The sequence below is a fragment of the Harpegnathos saltator genome, unplaced genomic scaffold (assembly GCF_003227715.2).
Source record: "Harpegnathos saltator strain DR-91 unplaced genomic scaffold, Hsal_v8.6 scaffold212, whole genome shotgun sequence".
NCBI lineage: Eukaryota > Metazoa > Arthropoda > Insecta > Hymenoptera > Formicidae > Harpegnathos > Harpegnathos saltator.
The window spans coordinates 289,327-307,080 of record NW_020229998.1 but is presented as its reverse complement, the minus strand read 5'-3'; the positions used below and the strand labels follow the sequence as shown (position 1 = coordinate 307,080).

Here is a 17,754-nt window from a genome sequence, read left to right as displayed (position 1 = left end):
GGCAGGCGACATTTCGCATGCTCAGAACTCCACTGGCCGCGGCGTATCGCACACGGCGGGGCCCCACGATACACCTCCGCGACACAACACAGACCGGCGAGAAACGATGGTAGCGAGTCGTTCGTGAAGGTAGAGCGCGCAAAGCGAGAGAGATCCGACGAGACGAGAGAGGAGGCGGCGCGAGATCTGGCCAAGTCGGCGCAAGAGCTCCGTTCCGAACGCGAGTCGGTGGCGCGCGATCGCGCAAGGGGTGGATTCGCAGAGCACACTCGCGTCTGTCCGGTACGCTCGAGGACTCGGCGAGCGGTGCGTCCCGTACGCGCGGACCATCTCGGGCGGGACGGTGTCCTGCGGGAGAGAGATTTGATATCTCCAGGATATCTCGGAGTTGTTGATTCGTCGTCGTCGTCCTCGTCTCCCAAAGCTCTCCAAAAGTCCCGACGGTCGATCGACGAGATATCATAAGGACTTTTCGCGTCACCGCGACATCATCATCGGCGACGGAGTGTTTCGTTTCTCTCTCTGCCTCTCTCTCTCTCTCTCTCTCTCTCTCTCTTTTGCTCTCCCTCTTTGTGCGTGTGTGTGTATGTGTCCGCGTATACGTGTGTATGTGTGTATGTGCGTGTACGTGCGGCTGTGTACGCCGGGCGGTGCGCTAAACGTCGTAACGTGAGCGTATCGCGGGACAAAAGTGACGATCGGTGGCTAGGTAGGTAACTGCGACGATGTTCCCGTGGTCGTGGAAAGTACGAGAAAAGTGACGGACCGAGAGAGGAGAGCGCCGGGAGACGTCGTCGAGAACGTTATTGCGCTACGCTGCCGAAGAGGCGTGGATCTCGGCGCACTTTACGTGGCGCGTAATTCGCGCACGCACGCATACACGCACACGATTGCGCGTACGCACGCACGCACGCACGCACGCACGCACGCACGTACGCTCGTTCGTTCGTTCGTTCGTGTTACGCGCTCCGGGATAACGATGCTGTTGTCAGGAGGGAATCACCCACGGCTCCCTTGAACGTTACCACGTCGAAGCAACCTGTCTCGAGAGTCTGAGAGGCCAGCGACGGGACGCAAGGTTTGACCGGCGTTGTTTGATTAGATTTGCGCGGAGGGTTTCCTTGAGGTTTTTCCCCGAGCTCTCCTCGAGCACCGGAGGGTTTCGCGGGGGATTGATGACGCGTGGCGGGCCGGGATTTATTGTTGTACCGCCCGATATCGTGTCGCGTGTATCGCGACACGAGACTGGTGAATTGCAACTGCTCGAAACATCGCGGGGGCGGGTCTCTGCGGAAGTTGACAAAAATTCAGATTCTATATAAAAATATGAATACGAAGTGGACAGAGAGAGAGAGAGAGAAAGAGAGAGGGAGGAGAGATTAGTCGGGTATAACGTATGTAGGTTATCGTATCGTAACATAGGTTGATCGTATGTAGACAGTTTCTGAAAAAGAAGCTAACGTTTGCTCGCTTTCCATCAAGTTAATTTTTCAATCGGTGGTGTTTTAGAGGAATTTTTACTTAGCTTAATAAACACCATCTGTAAATCTCTCTTTCTCTTTACGCACGCTGCAGCTCGACTGCGACCTATTTTTGTAATAATTTTCCCGCCGGTGCTTCGTTATCCGTTTCAACCATCCGTTTCTCCGACTTCCGCTTAGAAGGATTATATCCCTGGAATTATATATATTTTTCTACAGTACAATTGTCTTGCGCGCTAATGGAGCAAACGGCAAACAGGAGAATGCGCGAATTGGCGGTAAAATTAGGAAGATTCATCATCCCAGCTAGCACGTGGACGTCGGCGTGTTTCGCGTGTGCACGTTTTTCTCGAAACTGCTAAATAGACGAGAAAGAGAGAGAGAGAGAGAGAGAGAGAGCCGCGGACGCGGCAGTTAGTTACGCGGATGTTGCACACACGCGCGCGCGCGCATACGCGCACACATATATACGCGCGTAAACGTCATTATCAATTGAGCATGCGTAACTTATGCATCTCATTCGGCTCGTTACCAGTAATGTATTTTAATTGGCCGACCGTTGCGTAGTAGTATCAGACAATACATTCCGTCCCAAAAAGCGTCGCCGACGCGCTGTTCGCAACACGCGACGGATATCTTGGAAATATCGCAACGATTCTCGAAACAGCCGCGTTCTTGAGACACAACGAAAGCACGTATTCGCGGTAACGCTTCTAAGGGTATCCGATGTCCCGTAATTTCACACAACTTGACAAAATTCCAGATAGATTAGCAAACCCAGCAAACATAATGTAACATTCCTGTTAGTTGTAATCTCCTACTCAACGACTGTTATATAACGCCTACGTTATGTAACAGTTACATTGTTGAGCAGGGAGTGATAACTAACAGGTATTTTACATCGGTTACCTCGCGTTTGCTGGGCAAAGATGGTGACGCGATGCCGTGCAAACGGGCGTCCAAGTCCATCGTCTTTTCGATTCTCACGATACGACACGCTCACGAGTTTATTTTCTCGCAGCATCAAAGTAAAAGCTCGCTACGTTAACACACCTCGAATGATCATTCATCGGACGCTCGCATCGCCTTAACTTGTATTGTGACTTATCGGTAACTTCAACGACTGCGCGTCTTCGCGCTTCACACGCCGCGCGTGTGGCGATTTTTAAGGTTACCGTAGAATTATTTATCGAATCGAAGACGCGAAGGCGTTCTGTAGCAAAACATACCGGGAAAGATGCAGGCGACGCGTTCCTCCGTTTCTCGTGACGATTATATCAGCCAAAGTGCATAAAGTCTCGTTTCGCAGCCTTCAAACCGACCGAAGTTGAAGCTTTGGCTTGCGGAAACACCTAGAGAGTACAGCGGACGTGCGCGGATAGAAGAAGCGTAAATGGTGAAACTTAGGCGGTAAGCGAATTAGCCAAATCGCGACCATTATCGAGTATGATCATTTTGAAATCGTCGGCTGCGACTGGTCGATTCGTTCGCGCCTCTGCCTCGAGCCTCTGCTTGCGTTTTTCTGCCACGGCCCTAAAAATATCGCGAGATATCCGCAAGTGCTCCTTCTTCGATAAGACACAGGCCGTGTATCGATTCGTATTCGATATCGCGATTCGTGATGGCGAAACACTCAACGGGTCTGTTCGTCTCAGCCGCGATGGAGCTTCGTTCTTCTTTCCTTCGACACTCGGGGTAGATATCTGCTTCATTTTGGCAAGTTTTACCTAGTTAGAAAAAGAAAAAACCTGTGCAACACGTGCACGAAATATAGGCGAGATTCCGACAGCATTTGGCCGCAAGAGCAACGGCACACATCAAGCATCCCCGAGGGTCGGCTCGACTGGAAAAACAATCTTTCCGAATGACGCTGGGAACGCTGTCGCTACCTCTCTCTTTCGCTCTCCTTCTGTAACAGCGCGCCGGCACTACTCGGCTAGATGGGTTCGGACAAAAAGCTTTTGTCTTGGCGAACTGTAGCCATCCGTGCTAACTTCTCTCGTTCTTTTAGCCTGAGACGTAAACCGGCCAATTAAGCGAACCGAACGAGAGAGAGAGAGAGAGAGAGAGAGAGAGAGAGAGAGAGAGAGAGAGAGAGAGAGTTCTACGAGCGGCAATCGCGGCAGCTTGGCGACACGTTTTTTTTTTCTTCTTCGTCTTCTTCTCCTCATTCCCTCTCTTTCTTCGCTGTTTCGCTGCATTTCGCTTTCCTGTGACGGCTGACGGACAGTTTAGCCAGACAGCAAGCTAAGCAACTCGCCCGCGATAAACACTTCGACGCGCGCTTTTGTTTAGATAAGCAGAGTGCCTTTCATCTCGCATCACCGTGCATTACGCGAGAGGACCGGCGGAGATGAGCCGTGGCCGCACATATACAGGGTGGCGAGTTCGCGTTCCTGTATGCATACCGCGGTGTGTCCGCGGTATGCATACAGTGACACTCTTCTCCGTCCGATCTGAAGCTGTCGGGCTACGAAATGTCGGAGCGCAATCAGTGGAAGAGACACGCCGGTTGCGTTCAGCAGAAAAAGCTGCTTTGCAACTTTCATAAAATTCGTAAATCTAATTGACGCGTGTTCCTAAATTTGGCCGATTCCAGAAGCATACACCTCAGATCATCAGATTCACGAATTTTACAACAGTTAAAAAGCAGCTTTCTCTGCTGAACGTAGCCATTACTTACGTTCAGCAGAAAAAGCAGTTTTACAATTGTTGTAAAATTCGTGAGTCTAATTGGTGTGTGCTATTAAATTTGGCCGAATCCAGAAGCATACACCAATCAGACTCACGAATTTCACGACAGTTAAAAAGCAGCTTTTTCTACTGAATGTAGCCATTGCAACGCTTTCACCTGGATCAGCCTGAGAACGCATCCGGTATCCGATAGGAAAACTTATCTTTCGGGAATTAGCAAAAGAGACGCAAGTTCTTCTGTCGGATACAAGTGCATCGCGAGACCCATCCATCGGAAGAAGCGTTGCAAGCTTCCTGCCACTGTACCTGTTAATCTCGATTCGCAATGAAGGCTTGAAGTTGCCAACGAGACACGCGTTCGAGAACGCGCGGGAATAATTTGCACGAGCGACGTGCCGGCGCGCTCTTGGCGAAAATTACAATTCCGACGGGATCGCGCGGCAGGAAATCCACTCGAACGATCGTCCGTCGACGACGAAATTGAAATTCCTCGGTCGGAGCGAGAGTCTTTAAGGAGCGAGATCGTAATGAAGGGTTACAAAGCGAGTAGAACGCCGAGCGTCTCGACGGTCGAAACGAGCGCGGAGCGCGAGTTAATCCGCGCGTGCGCTCGAAGCGTTAATTAACGTTGAACGTCGCTCGGAAAGGAAAGCGATTCCGAGTTGCTCGGAGTTGCCGAGCGACAGAGAAAGAGAAATAACTCATAGAGAGAGCCACGTCGAATATCGAAGAATCGCGGACGCGGAACGAGAGGTCGCGCCAAGCGCGGGGGGAAGTTGCCATTAAATCAGCCGAGCGACGTCGACGATGATTACATTATCTCGAGTGCGAAGAAGCCCTCGAGGTAAAAGGCAACCATTTCGTCCATTGAGGCACACGCGTGTAAGGCGAGTAAATAGCAATTTAGCAATGTGAAGATCACTTCGTGCAAGGCGCAGTAATGATGCGATGGTAATGGCTTTAGGAAAATAGATCTAGCTGTCCGGATATTCGATATGGAAACGTCGCGAGTCTCGTTTGTTTATTAGACAATCATTCGCAAGGTCAAGCGGTAAATACTGCGAAACTCAAGTAGTGACAAGCTCTCTCTCTCTCTCTCTCTCTCTCTCTCTCTCTCTCTCTCTCGAGCGACCCTGCTGATTGCTCGCGCGTCATTTGCATCGGGACATTTTGAATTGTTCGTTAAACTGAAAACTGTGTGGTAGCCAAGCAAGCGAACGTGTTGGATCTTGTGTCGCTGGAAGAAAGCGTGAATCGACAGCTTCTATGAAGTATATCGCCTCTGTAAAGTTATCTGGAGTGAGAAATCGTAGACATGAAAGCTCTATTGACTCTCTCAGCAGTCGATTGTTGATCGAGCGTTCGAGGTAGCGCAAGCCAGTTGACGACACTTGTGAGAAACAATAATGACGTACGCGTGAAGGAGTGTCGCAGCTCTGCTCTCGACTTTTTCTTTCTCTTCATTCGTCTACCTGTACCTGTACCTAACTAATTCGCAAACATCTCACGGCCGTCCCGAGACACTTTTAATCCTGACTAGCGAGACGCCTTTACAGTTCTCGCGAGGTCTCTCTTGCAATAATGTAAAGCGCGTAGTGAAAGGAGGCTCCATTGGCTGCTTTCGGTTCTTCGCGGTGTACGCCTACCCGGCCAGTCACTCCACCTCTTCGACACGCAATTGGCAGACAATAATGAAGTTCACACGCGAGCGACCCTCGCCTCGCAGGTGCAGCCTTCTTCCGCCCGCGGAGTCGCCGTTCGGCTAAAACTGCGACCGCTCGACGGCCGCGCCTCGTCATTACGCCGAGCAATCGTTGCAATGATGAAGAATCGCCATTGATATTAATTAACAATCACCTCGCAGACGTCGCCGTGCGTTTTCCCTCGCATGCATCTTCTCCGGCCGCGTCGAACATAGTCGAGCCTAAGCTTTCCCGGTGTTTTCCCCGATCGCGGCGCGACTCCCGCTTTACGTCGTTCTATTCTACGGCGATTCTATAAACAGCAGCGACGTGCAGGTGAACCGGTGATTTATGTCGTTGCAGATAGAGTGATATGTTAACCGAAGACAATGATCCGACGAAACCAGCAGGGGTTTTAGACAATGCTGGCAACGTGTCTTCCTCGACAGAAGCCTCGGTACAGCATCCTCGCGCCGCAAACAATGGTAGATAGAGGATCTAACTGGCATTGGCGTAGAGAGAGAGGTAGATGCGCCGTTCGATGATCGGATGTATTTACCCAGATATTGTTACACGGCCGTCGGTGTGCCGATAAGGCTTGGATTAACGAGTGCCGTTGAAACTACGTAAAGGATACATTATTAACGACGATACGTAAGGAAGAAAAAAGGACGGAGATGAAATCGACGAGGGGAACTCGCGCGTTCTCATCGGCCGAACGGTCGTTCGCCCCGGCGCATCTACCCTCGCGATAACAAGTTCAACAACGTCTTGCGTTTCGTTATAATTAAGAAAAATCTTATCTCTCCATTTGCATGCTCTTTCTTTTTTTCTCCGTTGTATTACAATCGTACATTTTGTGTTACGGACGTACCGCGAGGATCCTCGATCTCTCGTCTACCGCCGACAGATTGTTCTTTTCCCCGCGAAGAACGCAAGAACGTTTCGCTCTTACAAGCAAGCCACTCATCCGCTGGTCTGCATGATTGTCAGAAACCGAAGTTAAGAACGAGGTCCAGGATTGTCCCGAGACCGACAGCGTACCCGGCGGGGAGTTGTACATCGACGAGAATGCCGAGGAGAAGGAACAGGAGTATCCGGATTCGATGGAGAAGACGGATTACGGATCCCTGTACGGTGCCAATCAATATTATAACAGGTAAGACGAGTATTAACACAACCGGGCACCAACTGGTCTTCGTCCTAGTAGTCGTCGTACGTACACACGCACGACCCAAAAATTCATATCGCTCCTCCTCATATTGTCTCTCTCTCTCTCTCGTCTCGACACGCTTCTTCTCGCTCCTCTCTACCTTTTCTTTCTCGCAGTCTCTACAACTCGCCGCCTTATGGATCCACGACGGTCTCGAAATCTGCGTCGAGCCTGCAAAGCTCATACCTAAGCTCCTACACGTCGTCGAGTTCGATGACGCAGTACCCGTCCTACGCCGGCTACAACAGCGGAGCGACGACTTTCCCGAACGTGGCGCAGAATATATCGCCAGCCTCTCAGGTGACCACCGCGGCGTGCTCGATTATGTTACCTTCTTTCTGTTGAAGCTTTAGCTTGAATCCCCGCGCGTCTGAAGACGAGCCTATTTTCTCTGATTTTTTTTGCAGAAATTAGACTACAGCGCCTACAGCAGTAGTCTGTATGGGAACGACAGGGTACCGCTTCAGTATTCCGGATACTACCCCATGCCCGGTTACCATGCACCGCCCGCCTCCTTCAACATCGGCAACATCAACTTCGCTGGTAATCGTCCGTCTTTATAGATCGTGCAAGACGAGCCGAGACAGACGTCTCGCGAGTTTCTTGCACGCTTTAGTAGCTTACGCTTCCTCGAGATCAGTGCGGTTAACTAACTACGTCGTGTTTCGTGTGTACAAGAAGACTCGACCAAGTCCGCACTCACGTTGGACCCGACCACGCACGATGCGAGCGAGCTGACCGCACGGGAAACCGCAAACATCGAAGGTATAACACCCGATACGTATCTCTTACTTTGCCGTAACCGTGCGTTTTGCGGGAATCGATCGAGCGGCGTTACCGCAGTTTCGGAAACACGGGCGAATCTAGCCATTAGAGCTGGTTTTAGATCGAGAACGAAAAATGGCAAACCTACTTGCCTCTATCGCGGTGATATCTACGTCCTACGTATTTCCGGAAAAGGCACGGCGAAAAAAGATGGATTGGATTAACGCGACGACGACGAGCGAACCAAACGCGTTTTGTGCGAAGAAAACCGCAAGCATCGAGAAGGTACAACACCCGATACGTATCTCTTACCTTGCCGTAACCGTTGCGTTTTGCGAGAATCGATCGAGCGGTGTTACCGCGGTTTCGGAAACTCGAACGAATCCAACCATCAGAGCTAGCTTTAAATCGAGAAATAAAAATAGCAAACCACTCATGTTCTATGTGTTTTCGATAAGCACACGGAAGAAAAGAATTGATTGGATAAACGCGACTTCGAACGAAGCAAACGCGTTTTGCGTCGAAGGAGACGGGATCTCTGGCTTTTAGAACCGAATTTGATTCTTCAGATAAATTCCAGCGACAAGGTCGTCTCAATCAATCGTTGTCCCTTCGTGCGATCGCGTCCGAATAGATTCTTGGAAATTGACGAAACGATAAGCCGTCACGAAACTGTTACAGTGGCGGCGACGAAGCCATGCAGGCGCGGCAGGAGGCAAAGCGGAAGCGGAAACAGTATCGGTTCTGCGGACACGACGGAGGCCGGGCCTGATCGTATATTCATCTGGGACCTTGACGAGACTATTGTTATATTCCACTCCTTGCTAACCGGGCAATTCGCCTCGAAGCACCGCAAAGATCCCACCCCTTTGGCTCAAGTGGCGTACAGAATGGAGGAGATGATATTCAACTTGGCGGACACGCACTTCTTCTTCAGCGACATCGAGGTGATGGGGATTTCCTTCGACGCATATTGCTAATTCCTAACTTTGTTGCATAACTGTCGTTGTACGGTCGTATTTTTCATGTAGCCGAATATCTGATACACGAATGCGTGACTATCTTCAATGAAAATCTCCAAAGTTCAAGCGGGTTGCGTTTTGGTCAGGTATCTTGCGATGTCCTTCCAGCAAGGTTTTACTGTAGTTTGATATCTTCTCTCTCATAGGATTGTGATCAAGTGCATATAGACGATGTTGCGTCGGACGATAATGGGCAGGACTTATCGTCCTATAACTTTGCGACCGACGGCTTCCAGTGCGCGTCTGCGAACAACGGAATATGCCTGACTTCCGGCGTACGAGGTGGCGTCGATTGGATGAGGAAGTTGGCATTTCGCTATCGCAAGATTAAGGAGATCTATTGTAACTATCGCAACAACGTGGGTGGTCTTCTGGGCACGGCGAAGCGAGAACAATGGCTTCAACTGCGCTCGGAAATCGAAGCGTTGACCGATAACTGGTTAACGTCAGCGGTCAAGTGTTTGAGTCTCATCAACAAGAGGAGTCATTGCATTAATATCCTGGTGACGACCTCGCAGCTGGTACCCACGCTCTCCAAGGTTTTGCTCTTCGGCATCGGCGGGATATTCCCTATAGAGAATATATATTCCGCCACCAAAATCGGTAATTACACGGCGAGACATGCAGATAACTACGTTAATTGATCGCGTCAGGAAGCGTGAATTATGCGACACTGCACATACATATATATATATATAACAATGGAAAATGTTTGTGATACGAAAAGAATTATCAGAAAAAACTTGCGCTTATGCTTTATACAATAGACATAAATCCATGGTCTAACGTAGAGAACATAATGGCGTAGATATATAAGTCAAAATAAAAATTCAATCATCTTCCATCGTTGTAGGAAAAAATACAGAGCTGTTGCGAAAGTAATACCATTGTTTCAGGAAAGGAAAATTGTTTCGGAAGAGTGGTGGCGCGATTCGGCCGCAGGTGTACGTACGTAGTAATAGGCGATGACTCGGACGAGGAGAATGCGGCGCGGGCGCACAACTTTCCCTTCTGGAGGATAAACAGCCTTTCGGACACGCAAGCCCTGTACAATGCCTTAGAGATGGGATTTCTTTAATCAAAATACGGTTGATTCGTGGCGCTGAAAAAATATTACGGTTAGCGCGCGAATAATTACACGGCACGCACTCGCGCGTTTCCGCACAATCGTGCAAGCGAGGAAAAACCAGTGACGGAAGCATGCTTAATTCTCCGGGGAAGCTCTTATCATTCCTACAGCTTATCGTGTGTAATATACGTAAAAAAAAAAACGGATGGTCGAGACTTTCCGTAACTGTCACGTATATTGGCTATATTCGCCGATGATCAGATATTTTATGAGCTCGGTCGGACTCTGTCCGTAAGTGATATAGAATGAAAGTAAGACTTAAGTGATAATAAACACAAAGAGAAAATCGGGAAGAACTAAAAGTTATGTATAATAAGATTTTTCGGATGGCTCTCTAGCCGATCTTAGTCACGTGTACTATACTAAACTGAGACGGAATCTGTGAAAAAGATATACCGGGTGAGTCGCCGAAAACAGAGCTTAATTGAATAATTGTTCTGGATTCGAAGACTCACTCTGTATGCACATACATCTTTCGTGTACTTAAATGCATTACATTTGCATACTTTTATTTTTGACGACGATGAAATCGAATAATTTCTACGAACTACATACGATCGGACGGGTTTACTAATACGGCGATTATGATTTTTCGTTGCTACATATCGTGCAGCTTGTTCGTGATGTTTTTCATTCGTGATGGGATTCATATTTATTTTTCACAACATAGTATTACAGCTACCGTGCGCTTTTTACATTACTTTCACGTGCAAATTTATCACGAGAATTTAATTAAACAGTTAGTTGATGTTTCATAGATCGCCTTAATATCTTTGTTTGTCATGCTACATGTATCTTCACATTCCTTTAGCTCCTATGTCATAATTATAATTATAAGCAGTATTATGTATATTTTGAAAGTATCCATCATATCAAACACACATTACCATGGACACACTTACCGGACACAAATGTGTGTGTATTAGGAGAAGTATTTATATATTTGTAAAGATACTATAGTTATATACATATATATATACATACATATATATATATATATACACACACGACCGTATTTTGGAATTGTACAAGGACATTTGACAAACCCTCGAGGAATGCACTAATTAATATAATAAAGAAAACGAATTAGAATATAATTGGTGAGAGATTGCAGTTGACATCGTTATGTGTAAAAACAGTTTATAAAAATTTTCTGAATATATCGTATTATTCGTTAAAGCAAAGATATTAATAAAAAATGTAATTGAAAATATGTAAAATACCGTTTATGTCTCGAAAGACTGGTATCGTGCAAAGATGAAAGTAACTTAATATTGTCCTTTACTTTAGTAAGAAACTGATATCTGTATCAAATCCACAGAGTAAATTATATAACATTATATAATTTAACATTATATAATTATATAATTATATAATTTAATATCTGCTGTTCTCAAGATAAATTAATATTCTAAGATTCTCGTTTTTACTTGAAATATATATATATATATATATATATATATATATATATACACGGCTATTTCAATTTCATAAATATAATTAAGCTTGCCTCACTTGCCTACTGCTTTCTATCATACTTCAAACTTTAATAACACAATTTCTTTCATGCCTTTCTCGTATAGAAAATTGTTATTTTTATCTTCTTAAATAATCACCTTTTGATACTAATAAAAGAAGCGTGTTTAACAGATGCCTTTTTTAATTATGAAACACTTTATTTTCCTTTGTAACACATAGTAAGTATAATTTTCAACAATTTAACTTATAAAACTCATGTCGTTCATCGTACAATACAGTTAAAAATCTAAAATATGCTCGATATTTTATCTATATTTGGGCACTTCCTCATTAGATGAATGCTAGAGAGCTTCAAACGAACAACTAATGAATAACTCTTAGAAATAGAAATATTCTTACATAGTAACGTATGTGGGAGCTAGAAGAACACCGCAATTGTCATCCTTCTGCGCCATGAGAATATAGCCATCATTGCCCCAGTAATTTGACCAGGAATTCTTCACCAACCAATAGTCTTTTCCATTCATATTACCGTAGCCAACGGCCAAAACGGCGTGATCCAATTTATCCTCAGTATTGCCTGTATCACCAAAAGCATAATTGTATGTTGATTGGGAATCTTACATACAATGACAGAAGTGAATAAATATGCAAACTTACCGCAAGCTGGATCGTAGTACACTCCGTGAGAGTAGAAGGAGAATGTTTTGTGGGAAGCATCGATAGCAACAGAGATGGGGCCATGTTTGGCGATGGCGATTTTCAAAGCTGCTACACTGAGTGGAGTAACATTAACATAACCAGTGATCTTAGCTGTCTTCGTTACGTTATTTATATGACAATATCCATCCTGAAAAGAGAAATATTTTTTTAGATTTCTCGTTTATATGTTTCAACACATTATATCAGCACGATTAGACAATATTCTCAAATAATCATTTGATATCGTCTAAACGATTTACCTGTCCCAAGTAACCACCGTAATCCTCCTCAGTAGGTAAACCATCATGCTTCATAATCCACTGATACGCACGGAAATCCTCTCCACCGTCGCAACCATTATTTCCATAACCCCATGAACAATCGATAAGAGCCTGAATTTTATTAATATTTTAATATTATTTGTAATGTTACATACATTACACCAAACCAAACCGAAGATTGTAATTAACAGGATAACAATAATAACATGCGATTCTTATATTTTTACAAATCTCTTACCTGTTGAGATAAACGCACTAACTTATTGTACTTCATATAATATGCACCTTCTATTGTTCCTGTGGTACCAAAACTCCAGCAAGAGCCGCAAACGGATTGATCTGTTTAAGTAATGTGTATTAATATGTATATAATTTCCATATAATATTAAGATGTATTGAAATTGCGAACCTTTGACTGGTGTCACAGCACCGTATAATCTCCAATCTATACTGTCAGGAACATCGCTGATCTCATTTTCGATATCATGCTGGAATGGCGCTCCACCATTGTAACCTTTAGTATGTCTATTGCCACGTAAAGCCCTCAATTCTAGATCGGTGCGGTCTGCTAAATGATTCACATTTAACTGGTAGCCCAAATTGGCACGATTCAAAGAATGGATAAATCTGAAAATATATAATTTACTTTAGATATGTATATAACTACATATACATACAATTGTGGCATGAGCCTACCTTATGTTCTGTCTGAATACTTCTTTGCGATACTTGTGATCCAAGTCGCTGTTGTAATATTTCTTGTGGGTCTTTTTGAAGTTGTGGAAGGCTTCATCCAAATGATCTTCATAATTGTGAATGAATTCGCGCATTGGATTAAAGGTGTATATGTGATTTTCTCCTGGGCCTGGGAAGCTGACACATGTAGCATCTGTAAGAATAATTAATCTCATGTAACTAGTCTTGTGATATAAAAAAATCAAGTCGATTATAATATAAAATATATACATGGTAGTAAATCGACTATTATGAAAACTAGATATTTTATATATTTTATTATACATACTTTCCGTAATTTTAAAGATATCAGAACTGGGTGTTTCGGAGGAATACCAATCATATTCCAGATAATAATGATCGTAATGTGAACCTAAAAGACTATTAAATCCTCGCATTTCATATCTCACAGGAATAGCTTCTTTCAGTTGCGGTACATAGGGTGATTTCTTTAAAAAAATGTTTGTTTTAAATACTACAAATGCCACTCTATTCTATGTACAAATAATTTCATTCTTACTTTATAACGTATCCACAGTGTATATTTATTTGTTTTCTCCTCAATCTCTTGTACAAGTCGCCATTTTTCACACATTAGCCCATTTATCATCTCTTCACCAATGCACTATATACAAATTTTAATCTATTAATCTGTATTATTGTAAAATTATCATTATCTACTGTATACAATACATATTAAGTAAATAAAACATATAATTTATTATCATATTAAAGATTATCATATTAAACATCTAAATATATTTTTTGTGATTTATGAAAACGTCGTTATAAATATTTCTTTATTACCTCCATTTCAGATGTATCTGGGAGGATAGTTTGAGGCTGTATCTTCAAATCACTAGTACCATTTACTTGAAGACATGTATCTTTATTACTAGCAGTCTCTGTAGTAACAGGTGCTATTTTTATGCTGGCTCCATATTGTCCTTTGTGAGACAGTTGATAGGTTTTAACCATTCCTGTTAGATAAAAATAGGATTATATATAGCTTATACTTTATATGATATATTAACTGCTTTGCATAGCTAAATCCTAAGAATAGATAGATCATCATAGGATAAATTAAAATTGTACCTCCATAATAATCAATCCGACTTGATCCACTGGCACCATCATACCATGCATAAAAAGGTTCACGAATTTCTGCATATGGTATATACAAAGTTCCTTTCACCGTATACGTTTTGCTAAATGCTGGACCCTTTAAAGTCTTTTTGGGCAACAATGATGTATAACATACCCCTGAGAAACATATAAAAAGTATTGTGTTAAATAAGTAAGAATACAAGTATAATACATAGAAAATTATATTAATATCACATCTGTATTATATAATGATTTTAATAACTCACCACAAAATATTAAAAGTAAAATATTCCTTAAGATAAACATTGTCACCGAATCTCTGAAATATATAAGGAGTGGAAATTTATATACTGGTATATTTTTTTTATCAATATTCTGATAACACCAGTAAGCCTGTAGATTTGATTGTAACGACTGATGAACAATTACATGTACCAATAGGATTAATATAAATGTTATTCTTCCTTATATAGAAAGAATAACAAAGCTATGTATCATATATGTATCATTATTGCGTATATCAAAAGATAACAAATAATGTTTATGACTGAAGCAGGGATAAGATTAAAATTATCATACAGAATGAGTTATTAAATACAAGGTTAAAAAGCTATCATCTATATATGTATAAAAAATTGTACTTTAAAGGAAAAATTAGAAATAATACTTTAAAATCTCATAAAAATATTATATATACAATTGTCATAAAAAAAAAATAATTCACAATAATTGCTCTGTTTCCTCGTTAAATACTACTGATAGTTGTAATTATTTTGATTATTTTCATGCAAAATCACATTGCAGTAGCATGATTAAACAAAGATAGCTAAATTGATTCATGGAAATTTAAGTCTGCTTTTCATGAAGTTATATATATTTTATCCAAACCGTATTTGAATACAGATAAGACTTATTCAAATTAATTTCTGTTTGATTGAATAGAAAATAAAAAAATGTTTGGTAATTACATGTCCACAATGTAATAATACAATAATATATATATAAAGCAAAATGTACTAAGTTCTTTGATTGTTGTATACATATGTGTGTATATGTGGTGAGATTATCCTTTAACAATGCTACCCTTTAATAATGCTATTATAATATTAAAACAAAAATCGAATATTTATTTTGTATAAAATTTTTACCGTAATTGCGTCGCAGTAAAGAAAACTAGTCTTTTCGAGACACGACAATACTCGCACAGTGCCAAACGACGAATGCAAGTAAAGCACAAGCACAACTGGTTGTAATTGCTATCTACAGAAACATCGTGTTTATCGGGTGAAAACAGTTCGTTATAAAACTGACGTCACGAGTTCTATGCAGCGTGGTTCACACTGCTGATTTCATATCTACCCATCTTTGGTGGAGACTATCGAAAGTGATAATAATGATAACTTATCAAATAACTTTCAAGATGCAGTTTACAAGTTAATTCAAGCTGAGTCCAGATTTATTACGTGACATGTCACAGCGCACTAAAGTTCTCGAGTTGTACAAGACGGTAATACAGCATTGTAAATAGACTTAAAAACGCAACTTCTTTTTTTCATATGTATTATTTCTTACATAATTTATTGTATCCAACATTTCCTCGTTAAATGTTTGAAAAATATGTTTTCAGCTATTATACATGGGTCGAGACTATCCGAAGGGATATCAATATTTTAGGACCAAGCTGAGGAGAGCCTTCGACAAAAACAAAGCAGAAACCGATTCCGAGAAAATCGATAAGATGATAGGACATGGTAATTTCGTGATAAAGGAACTGGAAGCGTTGTATATGTTGCGCAAGTACAGAACTTTGAAGAAAAGATATTATGACAATTAACAGACAAGAAGTTTACGTCGTGCACAAATGTCCGACGATATTATGAGTTTTAATTTTGTGAATATTGTTTAGTGTGTACAGTACGTTTTATCAGTTAAAATTGCTATTTTTGTAATGTATATATTTCTGACATGTATCTCAATATCTATGTTTTGTAAAATTTACAATTAAAATCGTATATCAAAACAGCATTTTATTTATTCAAGCAACTGCACACGTGTCATTCACGATACTGTCATTCTAACCTACATGTTACTGTTGCGTGCAGAAAATTCGTAATCACGACAATTTTCTAAGATAAAATTATATCTAAAAAAAATACATATCATATTGTAATGAGACATTTCTCTGCGTTTTCTTAGAATCTGAAAACATGGTCGCTTGCGTAGCTGTTATTGGTAAGGATGTAAGTATACATTATTTTAGTATTTATAGGTTACTATTGTTGCGCAAAAAATTTCTAAATATACACAACCGTGAAAATTTACTTGCTCAATTAACTGATTAGTATGCTTTGTAGAATTCTCCAAAATATATCAAATGTGCGGATGAAGCTTCTGCACTACAATTTCACTACAAGGTACACACATCCATCGATATCATAGAAGAGAAGCTGAGTGTAGGAAATAAAACAGCAGTGGATACACGCGACTTGTATCTAGGTTTATTGTTCGCAACAGAAGAATACAAAATGTATGTAGATAAATGAAATATGATGACATCTTTAATAATACTAGAAATTTAAGTTCTACTTTAAATATGGAATATTTTGTTTTCAGATATGGTTATGCAACTAACACGAAAATTAAATTTGTCATAGTACTACAATCATCCAATGTATCATTAAGGGAAAATGACGTAAAGATGGTAATATATTTCATATTTCATATGTATAGATTAATTTTAATAATTTTTTACATCAGTTTAATTCTTAAAAACTGATCAACAGACCTTTAAGAAGTTACATGCTGCATATTCCAACGCAGTTTGTAATCCATTCTACATTCCAGGCGATCAAATCAATTCTAAGTAAGCATTCACATAAACTTACTAAGCTTCTTATACAAATATAAACAGGTATTAATCTTATGTACTGGTTTTTTAGGTCATTTAATGCATCAGTGATGGAAATAATGAATGTTTTATAATATCTTAGGCATATAGGATAAGATTCTATTTATTCAAGTAACTGCACACATGTTACAATTCAACAAAGATAAAATTAAGCGATACACAAATGTTCTGTAATAATATTCTCGTTGGTGAATAATCAATCAATAAATGATAATTCCGAAAGATACTGTAATATCCTCAGTTTATATTTATTTCCTATACCTATACATTTTTCATACATTCATTTCGATTTCAACCTATCTCATTGGGTGCGCAAATCAGGACTTAAAAGGAGTTAAATTGAAAGTTCCATAACATGCTAAAGCTGAGAACACAAGCCGGGTTAAAGTGAACTACACATTTCCAATTTTGATTTACATCGATTTCATTTCTCATTTCTGACTGGTTCATACATGTTTTCATCTTTTAAACTGAGTTTTTTAATTCGCTAGTCCTTCGATTGTCCAAATTTCAGCCAATCACCGATAGAGAAGAAATTTGAATATTACATGAAATA

General features: G+C 41.6%; 3 protein-coding genes across 19 annotated transcripts; 2 read left to right on the top strand and 1 right to left on the bottom strand.

Annotated features, from left to right (window-relative positions):
- Nucleotides 1-9,992, top strand: eya (eya transcriptional coactivator and phosphatase 2). Of its 13 annotated transcripts, XM_025298234.1 has the most exons (10): nt 586-709; nt 993-1,078; nt 6,221-6,342; nt 6,851-7,016; nt 7,187-7,370; nt 7,478-7,613; nt 7,749-7,835; nt 8,517-8,782; nt 9,004-9,460; nt 9,754-9,992. In XM_025298234.1, the coding sequence occupies exons 3-10, from the start codon at nt 6,231-6,233 to the stop codon at nt 9,933-9,935; spliced, it is 1,590 nt and encodes a 529-aa protein (XP_025154019.1). In that variant the 5' UTR covers nt 586-709; nt 993-1,078; nt 6,221-6,230; the 3' UTR covers nt 9,936-9,992. The 13 variants fall into 13 exon arrangements, with proteins under 13 accessions (XP_011143099.1, XP_011143089.1, XP_011143097.1 ...); XM_011144797.2 differs by lacking the exons at nt 586-709; nt 993-1,078 and adding an exon at nt 1-282; XM_011144787.2 differs by having other exon boundaries at nt 2-1,078.
- A 1,647-nt stretch (nt 9,993-11,639) lies between these two features.
- On the bottom strand, nt 11,640-15,581 carry 26-29-p (C1 family peptidase 26-29-p). The gene is made up of 12 exons (XM_011144804.3): nt 15,439-15,581; nt 14,557-14,609; nt 14,279-14,446; nt 13,991-14,163; nt 13,704-13,808; nt 13,473-13,632; nt 13,145-13,337; nt 12,858-13,075; nt 12,687-12,787; nt 12,428-12,559; nt 12,126-12,315; nt 11,640-12,045 (listed from the first exon to the last, which is right to left on the bottom strand). The coding sequence occupies exons 2-12, from the start codon at nt 14,594-14,596 to the stop codon at nt 11,861-11,863; spliced, it is 1,665 nt and encodes a 554-aa protein (XP_011143106.1). The 5' UTR covers nt 14,597-14,609; nt 15,439-15,581; the 3' UTR covers nt 11,640-11,860.
- A 27-nt stretch (nt 15,582-15,608) lies between these two features.
- Nucleotides 15,609-17,430, top strand: LOC105185370 (trafficking protein particle complex subunit 2-like protein). Of its 5 annotated transcripts, none has more exons than XM_011144801.3 (7): nt 15,609-15,797; nt 15,918-16,041; nt 16,487-16,530; nt 16,645-16,817; nt 16,904-16,991; nt 17,074-17,153; nt 17,230-17,430. In XM_011144801.3, the coding sequence occupies exons 1-7, from the start codon at nt 15,759-15,761 to the stop codon at nt 17,270-17,272; spliced, it is 591 nt and encodes a 196-aa protein (XP_011143103.1). In that variant the 5' UTR covers nt 15,609-15,758; the 3' UTR covers nt 17,273-17,430. The 5 variants fall into 5 exon arrangements, 4 of the variants coding, with proteins under 4 accessions (XP_011143103.1, XP_019697999.1, XP_011143105.1 ...); XM_019842440.2 differs by having other exon boundaries at nt 15,675-15,810; XM_011144803.3 differs by lacking the exons at nt 15,609-15,797; nt 15,918-16,041 and adding an exon at nt 16,052-16,204.
- The last annotated feature ends 324 nt before the right edge of the window (nt 17,431-17,754 follow it).